The 15,000-nt window shown below is 45.9% G+C and overlaps 3 protein-coding genes and 3 non-coding genes across 7 annotated transcripts in view; 4 read left to right on the forward strand and 2 right to left on the reverse strand.

Annotated features, from left to right (window-relative positions):
- LOC126577477 (uncharacterized) overlaps positions 1 to 7,696 on the reverse strand; it is a 16,632-nt gene extending 8,936 nt beyond the window's left edge. The window contains exons 1-8 of the mRNA XM_050239140.1: positions 7,518 to 7,696; positions 3,084 to 3,141; positions 2,814 to 2,973; positions 2,429 to 2,740; positions 2,208 to 2,360; positions 1,872 to 2,059; positions 1,672 to 1,792; positions 1 to 336 (exon numbers count right to left, since the gene is read on the reverse strand). The exon at positions 1 to 336 is cut by the window's left edge and continues 843 nt beyond it. Coding sequence (XP_050095097.1) covers positions 1 to 336; positions 1,672 to 1,792; positions 1,872 to 2,059; positions 2,208 to 2,360; positions 2,429 to 2,740; positions 2,814 to 2,973; positions 3,084 to 3,141; positions 7,518 to 7,620 — 1,431 coding nt within the window. The 5' untranslated portion in view covers positions 7,621 to 7,696. The remainder of the gene's footprint in view (positions 337 to 1,671; positions 1,793 to 1,871; positions 2,060 to 2,207; positions 2,361 to 2,428; positions 2,741 to 2,813; positions 2,974 to 3,083; positions 3,142 to 7,517) is intronic.
- Positions 7,697 to 10,925: 3,229 nt separating this feature from the next.
- Positions 10,926 to 14,057, forward strand: LOC126570053 (tRNA N(3)-methylcytidine methyltransferase METTL6). Of its 2 annotated transcripts, none has more exons than XM_050227507.1 (8): positions 10,926 to 12,128; positions 12,323 to 12,397; positions 12,624 to 12,683; positions 12,871 to 12,951; positions 13,165 to 13,259; positions 13,431 to 13,499; positions 13,702 to 13,749; positions 13,978 to 14,057. In XM_050227507.1, the coding sequence occupies exon 1, from the start codon at positions 11,149 to 11,151 to the stop codon at positions 12,079 to 12,081; it is 933 nt and encodes a 310-aa protein (XP_050083464.1). In that variant the 5' UTR covers positions 10,926 to 11,148; the 3' UTR covers positions 12,082 to 12,128; positions 12,323 to 12,397; positions 12,624 to 12,683; positions 12,871 to 12,951; positions 13,165 to 13,259; positions 13,431 to 13,499; positions 13,702 to 13,749; positions 13,978 to 14,057. The 2 variants fall into 2 exon arrangements, with proteins under 2 accessions (XP_050083464.1, XP_050083463.1); XM_050227506.1 differs by having other exon boundaries at positions 13,450 to 13,499.
- On the forward strand, positions 12,442 to 12,541 carry LOC126573676 (small nucleolar RNA snR60/Z15/Z230/Z193/J17). Its single transcript, XR_007608160.1, has one exon. It is a non-coding gene; the product is annotated as a small nucleolar RNA snR60/Z15/Z230/Z193/J17 (small nucleolar RNA).
- On the forward strand, positions 12,996 to 13,095 carry LOC126573675 (small nucleolar RNA snR60/Z15/Z230/Z193/J17). Its single transcript, XR_007608159.1, has one exon. It is a non-coding gene; the product is annotated as a small nucleolar RNA snR60/Z15/Z230/Z193/J17 (small nucleolar RNA).
- On the forward strand, positions 13,792 to 13,890 carry LOC126573677 (small nucleolar RNA snR60/Z15/Z230/Z193/J17). Its single transcript, XR_007608161.1, has one exon. It is a non-coding gene; the product is annotated as a small nucleolar RNA snR60/Z15/Z230/Z193/J17 (small nucleolar RNA).
- The window catches only part of LOC126570054 (gamma-secretase subunit Aph-1), a 1,034-nt gene continuing 87 nt past the window's right edge, over positions 14,054 to 15,000 (reverse strand). Inside the window, exons 1-2 of the mRNA XM_050227508.1 lie at positions 14,780 to 15,000; positions 14,054 to 14,699 (exon numbers count right to left, since the gene is read on the reverse strand). The exon at positions 14,780 to 15,000 is cut by the window's right edge and continues 87 nt beyond it. Coding sequence (XP_050083465.1) covers positions 14,202 to 14,699; positions 14,780 to 15,000 — 719 coding nt within the window. The 3' untranslated portion in view covers positions 14,054 to 14,201. The remainder of the gene's footprint in view (positions 14,700 to 14,779) is intronic.

The raw sequence follows: 15,000 nt of genomic DNA on the forward strand, positions 1-15,000 counted from the left end.
ATGCGTGCCATTCGCTGATGCTTCTCTAGCTGATGGTTGCCGGCTTCGGGCGCTGGAGGTTGATGATTTGACTGTTGATTTGGACTGTGCACTTGCTTGTCGCTCATCTCCCACGCTGCCATCACTGTTTTCGGCTGCTTCTGCTGCTTGCAACCTCTCTTCTTCACCCTCTTCCACTTCCTTTTCCTGTTCTACCGATTCTGTGCCCGCGCTCACTATCATCTGCTCATCATGATCACCGTTACCGTTCGTGCTTTCTTCGCCTTTTGGAACGTTCGCTTCGTTCGCGTCCTCGGGCAGAGTGTGCTGCTCTAATGGCTCCACTACTGTCTCGTCCTGTGGAGTAGACAAAGTGACACACGTTTGTTCCTAGGCATTCCGACACGATATCGCAACACGATATTTACAGTTCACACCAGGCCATTACACCCGTTTCACGAACACACAAGAGAGAAATAGAAAAGAGATAGAAAGAAAGAGAGAGAGAGAGAAAGAGAGACATATATAAAGAGGAAGGATGTGTGATGAGGACCGTTGAGGGTTAAAGCTTAGAAGTATAGAGCGCAGGATCGTGTAGAGAGAGGTGCAATGCCGGCGCTATAAACCTAGAAAGTCTATAGCTGCAGACGGGAACCAGTACTCTTTGGTTTTTAGCCTCATCTCGAGCAATTTGCTAGTGTGTAGTTACACAGAATAATATCAAAATTGATTAGCTTCTAACAGCGATATGTGTTTTCATCCCAACCAAGCAATTTTGTCTTCCCTGCTTGCGGTTGTGACTTGGGTTACGATTTCGTACTGCCATGGCACGAGGAATGACGAATGAAATTAAAGTAATTATTGCTAACATTGAGCTGGTGCTGTGCATTTATTGCCCTTACGATGAATGCTACTTTGTACACCCTCGTTTCGCGGACCGTTTGTTCCTAACAGAGTTTTTGTACGGTCTGTATGCTTTCATCAGCAATTAAAAGTCAGCGGGCCGCAGTTTAAAGCATGACAGCCAGTGCACGGGCCATTTCACCACATAATTTAGAGGTGCATGGTTATATTTTATATTTTTTCGAGGCCAGAAAGGCAATTCCAAAACTGGTCGCCACGCCGGGAAAAGAAATGATGTAGCTCCGGTGCCGAAACCCAATGATGGAGGCGCATGGTGATGGAGGCGCCAGAATTTATCAGGGGGAATTATTTTCGGGGGTTTGTAATCGAAATTAGAATAATATAAATAACCAAGGGATCTCAAACAGCACTATATGGTGAATGTTGAAATGTTGGAAAAGAGTTTCTTCATTAAATTTTCAGAACACTGCTATGCTTGCAGATACATCAATAATGCAAGATAATTTTCAATTCGAACATAAGCATAGAATAAAATTACACAGAACATACAATTTTCATACACCGTGGATGTGACCGCGGACAGCGAGTTTGAGGCCCCTGCTCTACAGGCTTACTACGAAAAGGCAAGTAAATAGACTGACCAGATAAACTGCTAACAACAGCGCATTTCTAAACAACGCAAAACCAACAACAGAAATCACCAAATTCACATCTCGAGACCGTCGTTACTTGCGCAACAGAGTGTAGAAAAGAAGAAGAAGGAGAGATGGAGTAAAACAGATGAAAACCAGATAAGAAGAAGTGCGTGTGCTGCTAGCATTGCATTACCTCGGTCGCCGTTGTCGGTGTCGGCGTTGCTTCATGCTCTCCGTTTACGCCTGACTCCTTTTGGTCAGCTTCCTTGTCATCCCCGCTTATACCATTCTCAGTGCCATTTAACGGCGATTCCCTAGATTGCAAAGCATAAACCAAAGCAAATCATTTCGACATTCTATACGATCAATAAAACCCCATTGGTTTTAACTTACTTTCCATTTGAGCTCTCTTTTTCCGGCTCACCGGCACTCAGGTCGGTCAGCACTCCATTGGTAAGATTATGCACGGATTTCGATTTGGCGACACTGGCCGACGTGTGATCGCCGCCAGTGCCTGAGGCTGGATCAGCATCCAGCAAATTATTCTGCGAAAGAAACGGCTTCATTCGTGTTTGTGAGCCCTGAAATCCCCAAGAAAAAGTGGAGTAAACAGAACGGGGTGTGGAAATGCGAAGAAAAGATAAAAAAATGTTGGTCGCCAATTATGGCGTGCGATAAGAAGTTGAGAAATGGTTACGTGTCCACGGACTACAACACACCGTAAGCTACCTCATCGGAATCTTCCTCCAGCGTGAACATGCCCCAGTCGAAGTAGGCCGGAAAGCCCTGCTGCGATATTCGCGGTGCTTCCGGGATGACCGAGAGTAACGATCGGTCAATGTCGCTCGGTTTGTTCTTGTAGTATTCCGCCGGTTTGTGACGCTGTGCGGGAAAACGTCGGCATTGCATTAATGGCGACCTTTCACGCAAGATCCTTGCTCAATACTTACATCGTCCAGTGCGGTCTCGTCTGCGCCCGCTTGGACCAGTAGATTGAAGCTGCGCGCGTTGTTCTTCGCACTTGCTGCCCAGTGTAACGGCGTTTTGCCTGTATGGTCCTCAACCGACGACAGACTTGGCCATACCGACAGTATATATTCGACGATCTGCGTGTGCGCTAGGCCGGCGGCTTTGTGTAGCGGCGTCAATCCGTTCGCATCCTTGCTGGTGAGAATAACGCGTGGAGCCGGTGGTGCCGTCTTTTCCTTCAGCGTATCCAGATCATTCTCGATCACGGCCTGATGAATATCCTTAATGACACCCTGGGTGCGAGTGTAGAGAATAACGATTACACGTCGCAATCGGTTGAGTTATCGCCGCTACCAACGCACATACCATCACGTGAGGGACACACTCAAGAAACCGCTTCATCTTGGGATGGTGCGACGTTTCCGTTCGCAGCCGCATCCCCTGGCCAGCCCACAGCACCTTGGCGAGCTTGGACATCTGCTTGTGATGCAGCCATATCCGTATGTTCGACGGCTTGATAGCTATCGATCATAGCGCAGCGATAGAAAGAGGGAGGTGGAGGTGGAAAAATCGAAATTAGGTTAACCGGCGAAAGGCGGTGGCGTGCCCGGTGGGCACGGGGTGGTTGTGTCATTACCGTCTCTACTCCTGTAATCGTTATCCTTTCCCGCTAGTTGGTTGGTCATTTGGAATACTGTGCGATCGATAAGGGCGGTCGATTGGTTTGGTCGTTTCGAAGGGAGTGTTCGGGAAGCCAGCGGAGCCGATGATACCAAAAAGAATCATTAAAAAGCCATACCATATCGATTTGCTACCGAATTGAACGCCTCTTCGGTGAATCCGTGAAGAGACAGAAGGTAATTATATACATGGCCGGTAACGCACAAAGTAGGATGGCAAGTAATTTTTCCTTTACATAATTTATGAAATATATTTTTCACAAAAAGTAGAAAAATGTAAAAAAAATCTAAAGATAACTTTAAACACAAACATTGCGATAGTAACCATTTCTTCTTAGGATTGTACTGGACAAAAAAAAACAATTATAAAACAATTATACATTTATCCAACTGCATAGCTGTACCAACGATCGATAGAATACAAAAATATCCTTTTTCTATAAACAAAACCTCACTACATTCCAACTCCAATGTGACCTTTTATATTTAAATTTCCGGAATGCAGAGGGAAAATGAAAGAAAAAGGCGTTCTGCCAACCACAGACATAGCTTTACTTTTTATCTACAATAATTAAACACTAGGCTACCATCTCCACAAGATGCAAGAATGGATGGAGATCACTTGAAGTGAATACCAGGCAATACTATTTGTTTAACATTCCTCTTGAGAGTTAAGGTGCGCATTACTTACCACACAACGTAACCCGCAGCGAAAGTTTACGGAAAACAGTTTTTAAAACTGGTAATTACCACCTTAGCCGGTCCTCAATTCAGACGAGATGTTTTACAGCGAGAAAAAAAAGGATGCACTCCGACCTAGTTCCCTTCCCGTGCATCAATAATTCACGAAACTATTCACCTTCGCTTCACCACAAACCGCGAGCTGTCTCGGTGTCAACAAGCACAAGAGCAATACTGCCGCTGTCCGAGGCAATACCTTCCACAGCCACCGGTGGACTGAATTCGAGAATGAAGTCTTCACACCCGCGAAGGTCCTGCCGCGAAGCTCTCGATCACTCACGAACTACAGCACGCGGGTGGTGGGTGGTATGTTCCGGTGCGAGAGTCCGTTTAATCACCCCTCGGTACAGGGTGGCAAGTAGTGTAGCAACAGCAAATGGGTCATGTGAACCGCCACCATATGACACACACGTGTCAGGGGAAGCAATGGGCTGGCGGTCGCGTTTCGAAGGCCACTTAGAAGTGGTGTCCTGGGCGTGGGTTAGATGAAAGTAAAACTCCTTTCGCCGTTCGCGATGTCTTGCGACAATCAATAACGCAAGTTATGGTTTCAATATCGCCGTTCCGAGAGCACAACAGGACACGCACACGCAGCTATCGAGTGTTCGATACCAATTGTCACCCAAAAGCTCAGGCGACTTCCAGACGCCTCCGGTCGCACAGGAGCCGTTACTTCACGTTGGTGTTGCTACACGTCGAGTACCGACCACAGACAGTAGCTGACTGACTGACTCAATGGCTGTCTGGCGGGCATTGCTACACCATCGATCGTCATCAACTCCCTCGACTGACTGACTGACTGACTGGCACGTGAATTCAGAGGTCCTTCGACACGTAAGAGGCGTTGCTCTTAGGCCGTACCAGGACACCCGTGGATTGGAAATTGATTTACTCGAAAGATATAATTTATTCGTGTGAGTTTCCATTCCGAAGCCCTATGTCTGTATGTGAATGACACGCTGAGGCATCTGCTGGTACACCACACCGCGCTGGATGACTGGACTACTCTGGCCCACCTGAACCGCTTTGCGGGCAAGTGGAACAGAGAGCGAGAAGAACAGGAAGAGAGCATGATACGCCCGGCCCTTTACCCTGCACCAGCTTGTTGTCCGTGTCGATTACTGTTCAATTGTGGGGCTCACTCATGGATAGGAGCCTTTTTTTATTGTCTGTCTGCGCTCCAAAGCACAAGTAGTCGTCACTTCCATTCGCCACTGGCATAGCGTGACTGCGGGTTAATGCTAAAAGGTTTTCCAGAACCACGGTTGCGTGATGTTGGAAGACGCTTTTCCCACGTGCGGAAGAAAAAGATACTAAAATTCCAGTAGATCAAATTGCAAGGTTATGTTGCGCTCCGAGAGAAAGGCATCGTGCGAGTGTTAAATGCGCTCGCGTTAATCAGTTACTAGAAAAAGGAGTCACAGGCCATAAAAGTATCGAACAACCATATGTCTTGGGGTTCCCCTGGAGGTCAAAAACCATTACCTTGGTCAAACAAAAGCCAGGGAAACGATAATTGAGGCTCCGGTCAACAAAGCACAAGAAGCACCAGCTGGAGCTGTTTGCAAATTGCTCTGTTGACCGAGTACCAACCGTTGCACCCATTGGTGGTGCCCTTCCGACACTAGAATGAAATCCTGGTCGCCAAAGGATCTGGCTTTGCCGTTTCAGAACGTTCCGAATTACGTGTAAGAAGCCGTTTGCGCAACATAATGTTGCAAAGAAGGAAAGGGCTCCTTACTATGGAAGGCGCAGATGCCATCGGCGCGACCGACAGGTTAAATTGTTATCGATTGATGTGCAAACACGCTGTGTGTAGCGTGAGTAATGCTAGACAAATCGATGTTTGTCCAGAATATTCAATGCACGTTCCCACCGGTCGACTAACGACGATGCATTCGCAAAACAGTACCAAAACAGGTCCCGAAGATCCTTAATGTGTAATGGAGATACCGTTTCTATACGTTCGCTATAGGTAAGCAGTTAAAAATTAAATCGTTCTGATGTCGAAGATGGTCAAAATTACCCTTAAGTAGCGACGTAGCTGTCAATCACCCTTATACGTTCGTTGTTCATTTGAGTTTAGCACCGATCCATCGGTAACGTGACATAATTGGACCGTAATCCGTCGGTCTATCTCGCTCGAAAATGGCCTCAATTTCGTTCGTTAACCTGCGCTTAAAATGGGATCATCCGTGTAGTGGTAAGCTGACAACGAGCCTTGATGTACGCACGATGAGGTAGATGAGTTTCGGTCCTGCCCTAATCAAGCCCTAGCCTGCGTCAGAAACGTAGCAATCAAAATGATTGACACGGCATGTAAAAGGTCAAACGTTGATGGAGAGCCGTCTGAGGGGAGGTTGGCTGTCCTCGACCTGTGTGCACCACTTGACACGTAGTAGCACATCCTCAAGGACTGTATCTAAACCTAATTTGGGGTGGTTCTTGAAGGATTCCTTCGTTCATCGACGCCACGTTAACTTCACCTCTTCAGTCAAAAACACAGTTTAGGATCTTTGAGCTTTGCACCAGCGCTCAGCTGACGTGACAATGACTGTTTAGAGCCCAGCCCATGTCACACGGTTCGAGTCATATTTCGAGACGCAAATATCCTATCCGTCCCGAACGGCTTGATTATATAGTCAATGGCATTGGGCATGGGGCATGGGGGACTTTCCCATCGACACCACAGTTCCATGTTGCCAATGGAATGCAGCGATGGAGAGACATCGACCTGTTTGCATGTTGTTGTCGGCCATCATCACCCGGGCACGATATCCGGTTCGTCGCTCGCCCATACGTGTAGTGACACAGTTTATCCCAGCTGCGACATAGTTTTTGCCTCGCCTTTTCTTCTGGCCACCAATTACCGATGAATAGTTCATTCCCGTGCGTTTGCTGCTGAGAGCCGGCAAAGTGTTATTTTGTGGCAAGGATCAATTATTAATCACGCCCCGTCAGGCCTACCGATTGGTCCGATGGACATTGTCGGTGTGTAAATACACCTCCGGTACGGTCATTTAATCGGATGTGTTTTTCTCCATTTTCCAAAGATCATAGTTGACAGTTTCAGTTCTTGTTTGTCTGTTGGTTTGACCTATAAAGCGCCGTATTCAGGTTACTGCTGACTAGACAGTGTGTCTAGCCATGGTGCTTTTTAATGGAGCCTTCAATATAGGACTAAAAATAACAGTCACTCTTACCTAGACTTGAGGAATATTATAGAAACATCGGGACCATTATGCTATCGATGGTAATGATACGATTCATTAGCGAGTTGTTGAAAAGAACTATCAACATTCTCGATGGGTGTTCGTTTTCATTTTTAATGTTTAACTCATCCTCAACCCTAATGTTTGAAAAGGTCCTTGTAAAGGCAATAATTCAACCTCATATCTGTCTTCTAATATTGTTTTCACGATTTACAATAATGTATCGTATAAAACCCGATTACTGTATGAAGCTCACCCTGGCAATCAATACTTGGAAATTCGCAAACAACGCACGCCTTTTGAAACACGTGTCAAACGGCGTAAAATCACGTGAATATCATAAATCATTGGCGCCTCCATCGACGAAAATGGCGCAAAACCAATTGAGTTTGCAAACATTGGGCCAAATTGGTGTGGCCGGAGATCGCAACACTTACCTTTCGGTGGCGATGAATGGAAGTACAAACCGTGGGTCCTTCGGTGGAATTGCCGTTCTCGAGCAACCGGTTGCCCATGCGAGGCCGCTGCTGGTGCCAGCATGTTCCTGTTCGCACTATCTCACTCTTGTCTTTCTTCTTCACTTCTTCACGATCCCCACTCGCCGTACTGAGATTGGTTCGGCAAGAAACGTGCACGTAATGGATGTTTCATCTAATCTATGTTGCCGGTTCGGTGGTGATGGCTGGCACCACGCGTGCCAAGCGCTGTCATGAAAATAGCTCCCTCTTCACGACTGTGGCCACTGCCACCGTGTCCTAGGCTGCTGGCAAAACTTTACGGTTCTAATTACGTGAAGCACACAAATGCTCTGATATCCGGTGCCAGGCTGTCGTGCTTACGAACTGCAAGAAAGAGAGAGAGAGAGAGAGAGAGAGAGAGAGAGAGAGAGCGAAAGGTAGCATATTTATCCGATTAATAGTCTCATTTAGCTAGTGCAATCGGAAGTCAAATCAATCAAAATACGACGTACGGTGACGGTAAATGCAATTGACTGCTTTGCGTCATCGTAACAGTTCACTGCATCGTTGCAGTTGAGGCGCACTAGCTGCACTTCGAGAGTATGCTACGCCGTGAACTCGATAATTGGTAATAATGCATCCGATCTATGCTGTTGCGTGGCGTTGTCCCGTTCGGGCAATGTTGTTGTGCCCTGTACCGCAAAATGCTTTCTGTTCTGTGGCTCGGTTTTTTGTGCATGACAGGGACCATTGACCATTGATCGGACGGGGAGATGGGTGGCATACACAAATGAATCCATAATCGTGGACGTTGTCCAGCCACAGACAACCGGAAAACGACAAAGTGTTGTCCAGCACGAAACCGCAGAGACAGACAGCTGAGCGCCTGGCGAGCACCAATAATCGTTATCCTTTCGTTTGGATCGATAGCCAAGCTTCTTGCTCACGCTGCTAGCCATTCGGTAGGTGGGAAGAGCCCACCGATTATGAATGTGACCATAATCGCCGCAACTACTACTGGCCACTATGTGACATAAAGGCGACTCCAAGGAATGTGCCAGCCAGTGGGCAGCTTTAAAAGAAATCATAAATTTTACACTTAACAAGCGGGCTGGCCGTTGGCTCATTAGTAAGCATGGGATAGCATTCCGTCGGCGGTCGTTCCTTTTTGGGGGGAGTTTAAACACATTTTGACTATAGCTGGTTCACGCAAATGTGTTCCTACAATACCAGCTATTTAAGACGTTACTTTGTACGATGTCGGTATCATGTTCAGCAGCAAAAAGATAGGAAAAACTCAAATCAACTTTACATAGAACTAATAACTCATGCGATCTGTAATAACTTAAAGTCATGGCTCACTCTGCTCGAAATGTGCCACAAATATTGTGCAAGAAATATTAATCTACCTTAAGATTACGTCTGTGTCTGTCCCGTATTGTTCCCGTTCCCGTTCCATTACCACGCCATTACCAAACCACGCAATCGATCATGATGCCCTCTACGTACCCTATAGCTTATTGATGAGCACAAGGTACAAGACACATGGCCCAAAGGTCCTGCACACGGACCCACCCAACTATCTGCATTTTTCATCAACATTCATCCGCATTGCAAATTGGATCAGCATTGCATCGAATCGGCAGCTGGCGCTCTGTCAACGTGGTTTTCAATTCACCGTGCCCGTGGCCCAAGCCATTGCCCATAATCCATTTGTTGTGGCAACGTGCACCGAGCTTAAGCACCAGGGTCCTGTCTTAGGATGGAGGATTGCATGTAAGGCATGATCGGAAAGGTTGCGTCCACCGTTGTGCCCTCTTACCCCGGAAACCTTGACACTCAAACCGACAAGCCACCTACGAGATTCCGCCAACGAAATTCCATCAAAGCCCACCAGCTAGCGCGGGAAAATCAATCCGCCAACACGTCGCCATGCTGCCTGCTCACACGTTTAGTAAGACGCAAGGGGGAAAACCCAAAAAAAGCGCGCTCACCTTGGTACCAGTAACACCGTTCAACCGACGCAATTCTGTTCCTGTAAACGTGAACGGTGGCGTGAAAAAGAAGTGCCCCACACACGCCACGGCACCACTTTCCGGGCCAAATTTCGAACAGCATGCAAGCACCAACTTCACGCTCCAGACGCTTGTAACGGAAAATCCATCAGCAATGATCAGCAGTGAAACGGTTCCCAAAGTTCGCTTGTTCAACTTTGTTTTCTAAGCCCCACCTCCGGCAATAATAGAGGTTCTGACACCTTTTACCTCGGCGTAGCTGGTGCAGCAGGGATTCGATTGTTATAAGCACTCGAGCGGAAGGAACAGTTTGAAATGTGGATATATTATGAAGGGAAAGTATAGTCGATGCTCGGATGGATTTCACTTTCTGCCAGAAGCTCAACATTCACCTTCGCACGTTACACTTGCACGCGGCTCAAGACCGATGGATTGGCGGGAACCTCGAGGAACCCCGAACTAACTTTCGTGGCAAAAGTTTCTTTTCAAGTAACACGCACAAAAGGAGCATGCAATAGCTACTCCTAATCGTTTCAGGCCGATTTGAGTGCGAATTCGATTGACGGAAAAGTTTCTATATCGAACTGGGGATCTTATGGTGCCCACAGTGGGGTTCCACGCTCCCTGTTGAAAGTTGAAGTGCACTTGGTCAGGTATAAATAACTACTGACTGCAGGTTGCAGTTGAGCTGTGAACGGACGCGCGCACCGCAGAAGCTCTACTCAAATGGTCAGTCAATGGGCCATACCGTTCCTGCTCCTGCCGCTGCTGCTGCTGCTGGTTGTGTTGGTGGTGATGGTGTCCCTGCAGACCGACAAACGGCATGTCGGTTCTGTCGGTGATACTGTGGGAAGGGGATGGTCCAGCGACAGCGGGTGAGGGATCAACTTTTCACACGAAACCCTTGGCCACGGTTACACAGACCACGGTTTACGCCTACAGTATTTAAATGTGGAATGCGATGGAGCGATGGTAGTGGCAGCTACTCTGCTACCAGCACAATAACATTAGAGTCCTTCAATTTTTCAGCTGTTTGGAATCCCTGGAATGGGGATCAATCTTTTTCATATGATATTTCATATGAATTTTTCATTTAAATACCATTTGGGTTACTTTAAGTGGAATTTCTATCAAAGGGTCGTTTAATGTCCCTAAAAATATTTGAAATAAAATAAAAACGAGATCCGGTTCTGGTAAATCTGCAGACTGAATCGTTTACAAAAACGGTCGTTTCAAATATTTAACTCCCAACTCCCGATCCCGATTGAGTATAAACGACTGGCTCTTTGACAGCCGCAGAAATGAAAGACAGATTACCGGAAGTTGTCTTTTCGGCCCTCTCGCCTTTCTTTTGTAAATTTCTCGGTAAAGCCAGCAGGCAAAAGTTGGTGTACGCTTCCCAAGTTATAAAAACCAGGAGATCCGCTAGGAAACCAACGTGCAATCCTGGGTTCCTGGGTTCCTGGGTATTCTGCCTGTTATCTTTCGCTACTCGTCCATCGGTGTGTACTTGATCATTTTATGATCTTTCTTGCTCACGAGTATGTTGAAGGTCGGGAATCGTGAAAACCGGAAAGCGTGATACCGAGTAAGTGATGGCTGAAGCACCGGAATCGACGGTTCCGTCTAAAGAAAGTCGTACGGAAACGTTCCCCAAGCAAACTGCGTTCAATCTTGGCGACCTGGTGACTGACCGCACCAAGACCCTGACCGACGCCGAACGAGCGCAGCTGGCGGAACAGAACAAACGCATGGTAACGGAGTACCAGGCACAAAAGCTAGAACGGGAAGCTCGCAAACATTGGGATTTGTTCTACAAACGCAACGAAACCCGCTTCTTCAAAGATCGTCACTGGACTACCCGTGAATTTACGGAACTATTGTCGGAGCGGTGTCCGGCTGTGAACGGTGATGAGCCGCAGGTAGACGACGGGCATCCGCCAACTACCACGAAAACTCTTCTGGAAATAGGATGCGGCGTGGGAAACCTGATTTTCCCGCTGATCGAAGAAGGCCACCGGGATTTCTTCATTTACGCCTGCGATCTATCACCACGTGCGGTGGAGCTGGTACAGAAACATAACCTCTTCGACGACCGGTACATGAGAGCGTTTGCCTGCGATATCACCACGGACGAGGTGTTTGGTACGCTGGCGGAACAATCGCTCGATATAGCTACCCTGATCTTCGTCCTATCGGCCATTCATCCGGACAAGTTCCGAACCACGCTGTCCAACATCTACCGGCTGATGAAACCGGGTGGTGTTGTGCTGTTCCGGGATTACGGTCGGTACGACATGGCTCAGTTGCGGTTCAAACCGGGTCACAAGATAGCGGAAAACTTCTACATGCGGCAGGACGGAACGCGTAGCTACTATTTCGCGGAAGACGAAGTATCGGCAATGTTCCGGGACGTTGGCTTTGAGGTGCTGGTGAATAGTTACATTCACCGGCGTACGATCAATGCGAAGGAGAACATTGATGTGCCACGGATTTTCGTTCAAGGAAAGTTTCGGAGACCGGATTGAACAACGTGAACTGCGGATGAAGAGGATCAAATATCGTAAATTGCCGGGTAAGTTGCCAAATGTTCGGTGAATGGTAAATCTTATCTAATGATGAGAAAATGGATCTGAAACAGAGTGAAAGATACCCACATTTCAAAAGTTTACAACCAAAAGGATTCTGAAATCTATATTTAAAAAGATTGCTGAACATGTAGGACATTTCAGTTTATGCTAATCTAGTTATTTCCTTTCATCATTATAGATACTTGGCAGAAGAACCATCCCTTGGAGATCTAGTAAGGTGATAAAGGGATGCAGACTGCACAGCAGATCAGAGGTGAGACACTTAATCGCAATAAGTTCTGTATATTAATCGATTGAAAACGTTTCTAAATGATGACGCATAGTTCAGTTGATCCAACTGTGATAACTAACTTACTTTAATTGAAATTGGTCTTTCACCCCTACCTGACAAACGTTTTCCTCCTCTAAATCTTGATCTAGTATAGTTTTTAGATGTTATTTGTTTTACTAATGCAAATCCATTTTCCCTTTCTTCAAAGGTTTCCTGCTCCTAATCATGGAATCATCTTTTCTCGATTACGCTGAGCTGAGGATTTAAAGTAAGTCACATTTTAGAATACTTTGTCTATGATGCTTTCTAGTGATGATTGTTCTTACCATTTGTTATGAGACAAATCTTCTGATTAAATTATAAGAACGGCCAGCTGAAGAATCCTTTGTTTAGCTACAATTTCGATGATTTCGTTCGGATTTAATTTAAATTTTTACACACATCTTTTCTTACAGCCCTTGGTAGCAATTTGAGGAACTACTAGATAGGACAAATTTGAATAGTATGCCGATACATTCGACACAGTAGGCCCTAAGGTAAGTTGCTTAGTTAGCAGCAAATTAGTATATTAATCCAAAGAAAGCGTTTCAAAATGATGACGCATAGTTCAGTTGATCTAACTGTGATAACTAACTTACTTTAATTGAAATTGGTCTTTCACCCCTATCTGACAAACGTTTTCCTAGTTTAAAATATGTTTTCATTAGCTAGCATTTCCCTTGATTAAATGATTTCTCTTCTTTTTAAAGATTCTTGGGCCTACTATCAGCATCATTTTCCCCCGCACTCGTGCTTGAGGTGCTCGTCGATGGATGGAAACCTCCACTACTAGTTGGTTTATGAAGTAAGTCTCTACACAAACATATTAATATACATTGCGCGAACCTAGTGATGATTGTTCTTACCATTTATCATGAGACAAATCTTCTGATTAAAATATAAGAACGGCCAGCTGAAGATATGTTCATTTGCATTAACATTACCGGCTTCGTGGGGATTCTGTTTTAATTTTTAGACGCATTTTTTTCTTACAGATTGATGTAAGCAATCCAAAGTCATGGGGAACGATCTCGGCGAACCATAGGTAAGTGGAACGTGTTTATGTTTTTGTATTAATTGTGTGAATTTATGATGAGAAAATGGATCTGAAACAGAATGAAAGATACCCACATTTCAATAGTTTACAACCAAAAGGATTCTGAAATCAATTATTGACAGTGTTCGCTGTGAGCATTAGTTTACATACTTTTGTTTACTTATCATGTTATTTCTTTTCGTTACAACAGCCGCAAGCAACAACCATCGAAGATCTGATCGTCAGCGGTTGACCAAAGGTAATTTACCTTGGCATTAGAAGATGTGTATGATGGAGGGAAAACGTTTTAAAAATGATGACGCATAGTTCAGTTGATCCAACTGTGATAACTAATTTACTTAAATTGAAATTGGTCTTTCACCCCTACCTGACAAACGTATTCCTATTCGTTATTCATACTTACCAGCCTACTGCATTATCGTATCCGATAGTACAACAGTTTCACTTTTCTACTTTTTCTCAATAGGTGCTCAACGGGATATCACGCGTATAGAGGACAGGACGGATAGATTTTTGGTTTGAAATAAAACAATGATGCTACGAAAAACATTCACGATTTGATATATTTTGTTCATCGAAAGAAATGGTTAAGTGTTTGATCAAATTTCCCTGGATAAATGAGAAATGCTTTGGGAGTTAAGGTGTATAGAGATGTATGGATTAAATACTTAATGCATAAAGGGAATACGCTCACTTGCAGGTAATGAACTTCTGGAAGGACGCTAACGTTCCTCCGACGACGTGGAATGCCATTACTGCAGTGACGGCCAGTACTAGGTAAGAAATCGTCAGCGTCACCGCAAACTGCTGAAGGGCGTTCAGTAATGTAATGGCCGAGACGAACAAATGACTAGCGACAACGTATGCCGTATACTTGTAGTTCTTAACATCGAGCGAATGGAAAAATATGACTCCCCAGAAAGTATGGAGCAGAATCATAGCCAACGATTGGGCCGCACTGACGAGCATGAACACATCCGAACCAGCCCTCAGTCCAACCGTGGCCGGACCGACCGAGTCGGCCAGAATGTTGACGAGCGAGAAAGCCCCGCTGATGATGCCAAATCCGAGCCCTGTAGCGTACGAGAGAATGTGCCGATAGTCGGCGATCCGCACAATATCCGTCACCTCCTGGAGTCCGTTTTCCGTTTTGCGGAGCACCTTGTACATTAGAAACCGGAATGTTTCCTGCAACGAGAACCGCACATCTCGTATGACTCATCCAGCCTTGCGCGTGGGATCGGGACCCACTCGCGGAACCGACTTACCTGGATCAACACAGAACACAGTAAAGCGAGGATTTGCCGGGAATCAAATGGATACGTAGCAAACCAAACGATCGAAGAGAGTAAAAGCGAAACGAGCCAGAAAAAGGAGGCAGCTATCAGGATGATGATCCGTATGGGATCGTGGGCAATCGTGAGGGCAAACATTGCCGCAGGCGGACCGAAAGCCAGAAAGCTGCACCCGTAAAACTCTGCCAAGGTCA

Source organism: Anopheles aquasalis, chromosome 2 (genome assembly GCF_943734665.1).
Source record: "Anopheles aquasalis chromosome 2, idAnoAquaMG_Q_19, whole genome shotgun sequence".
NCBI lineage: Eukaryota > Metazoa > Arthropoda > Insecta > Diptera > Culicidae > Anopheles > Anopheles aquasalis.

Excerpts from the sequence above, each read along its gene's own strand:
- LOC126570053 (XM_050227507.1), top strand. The coding sequence starts at position 11,149 with ATGGCTGAAGCACCGGAATCGACGGTTCCGTCTAAAGAAAGTCGTACG.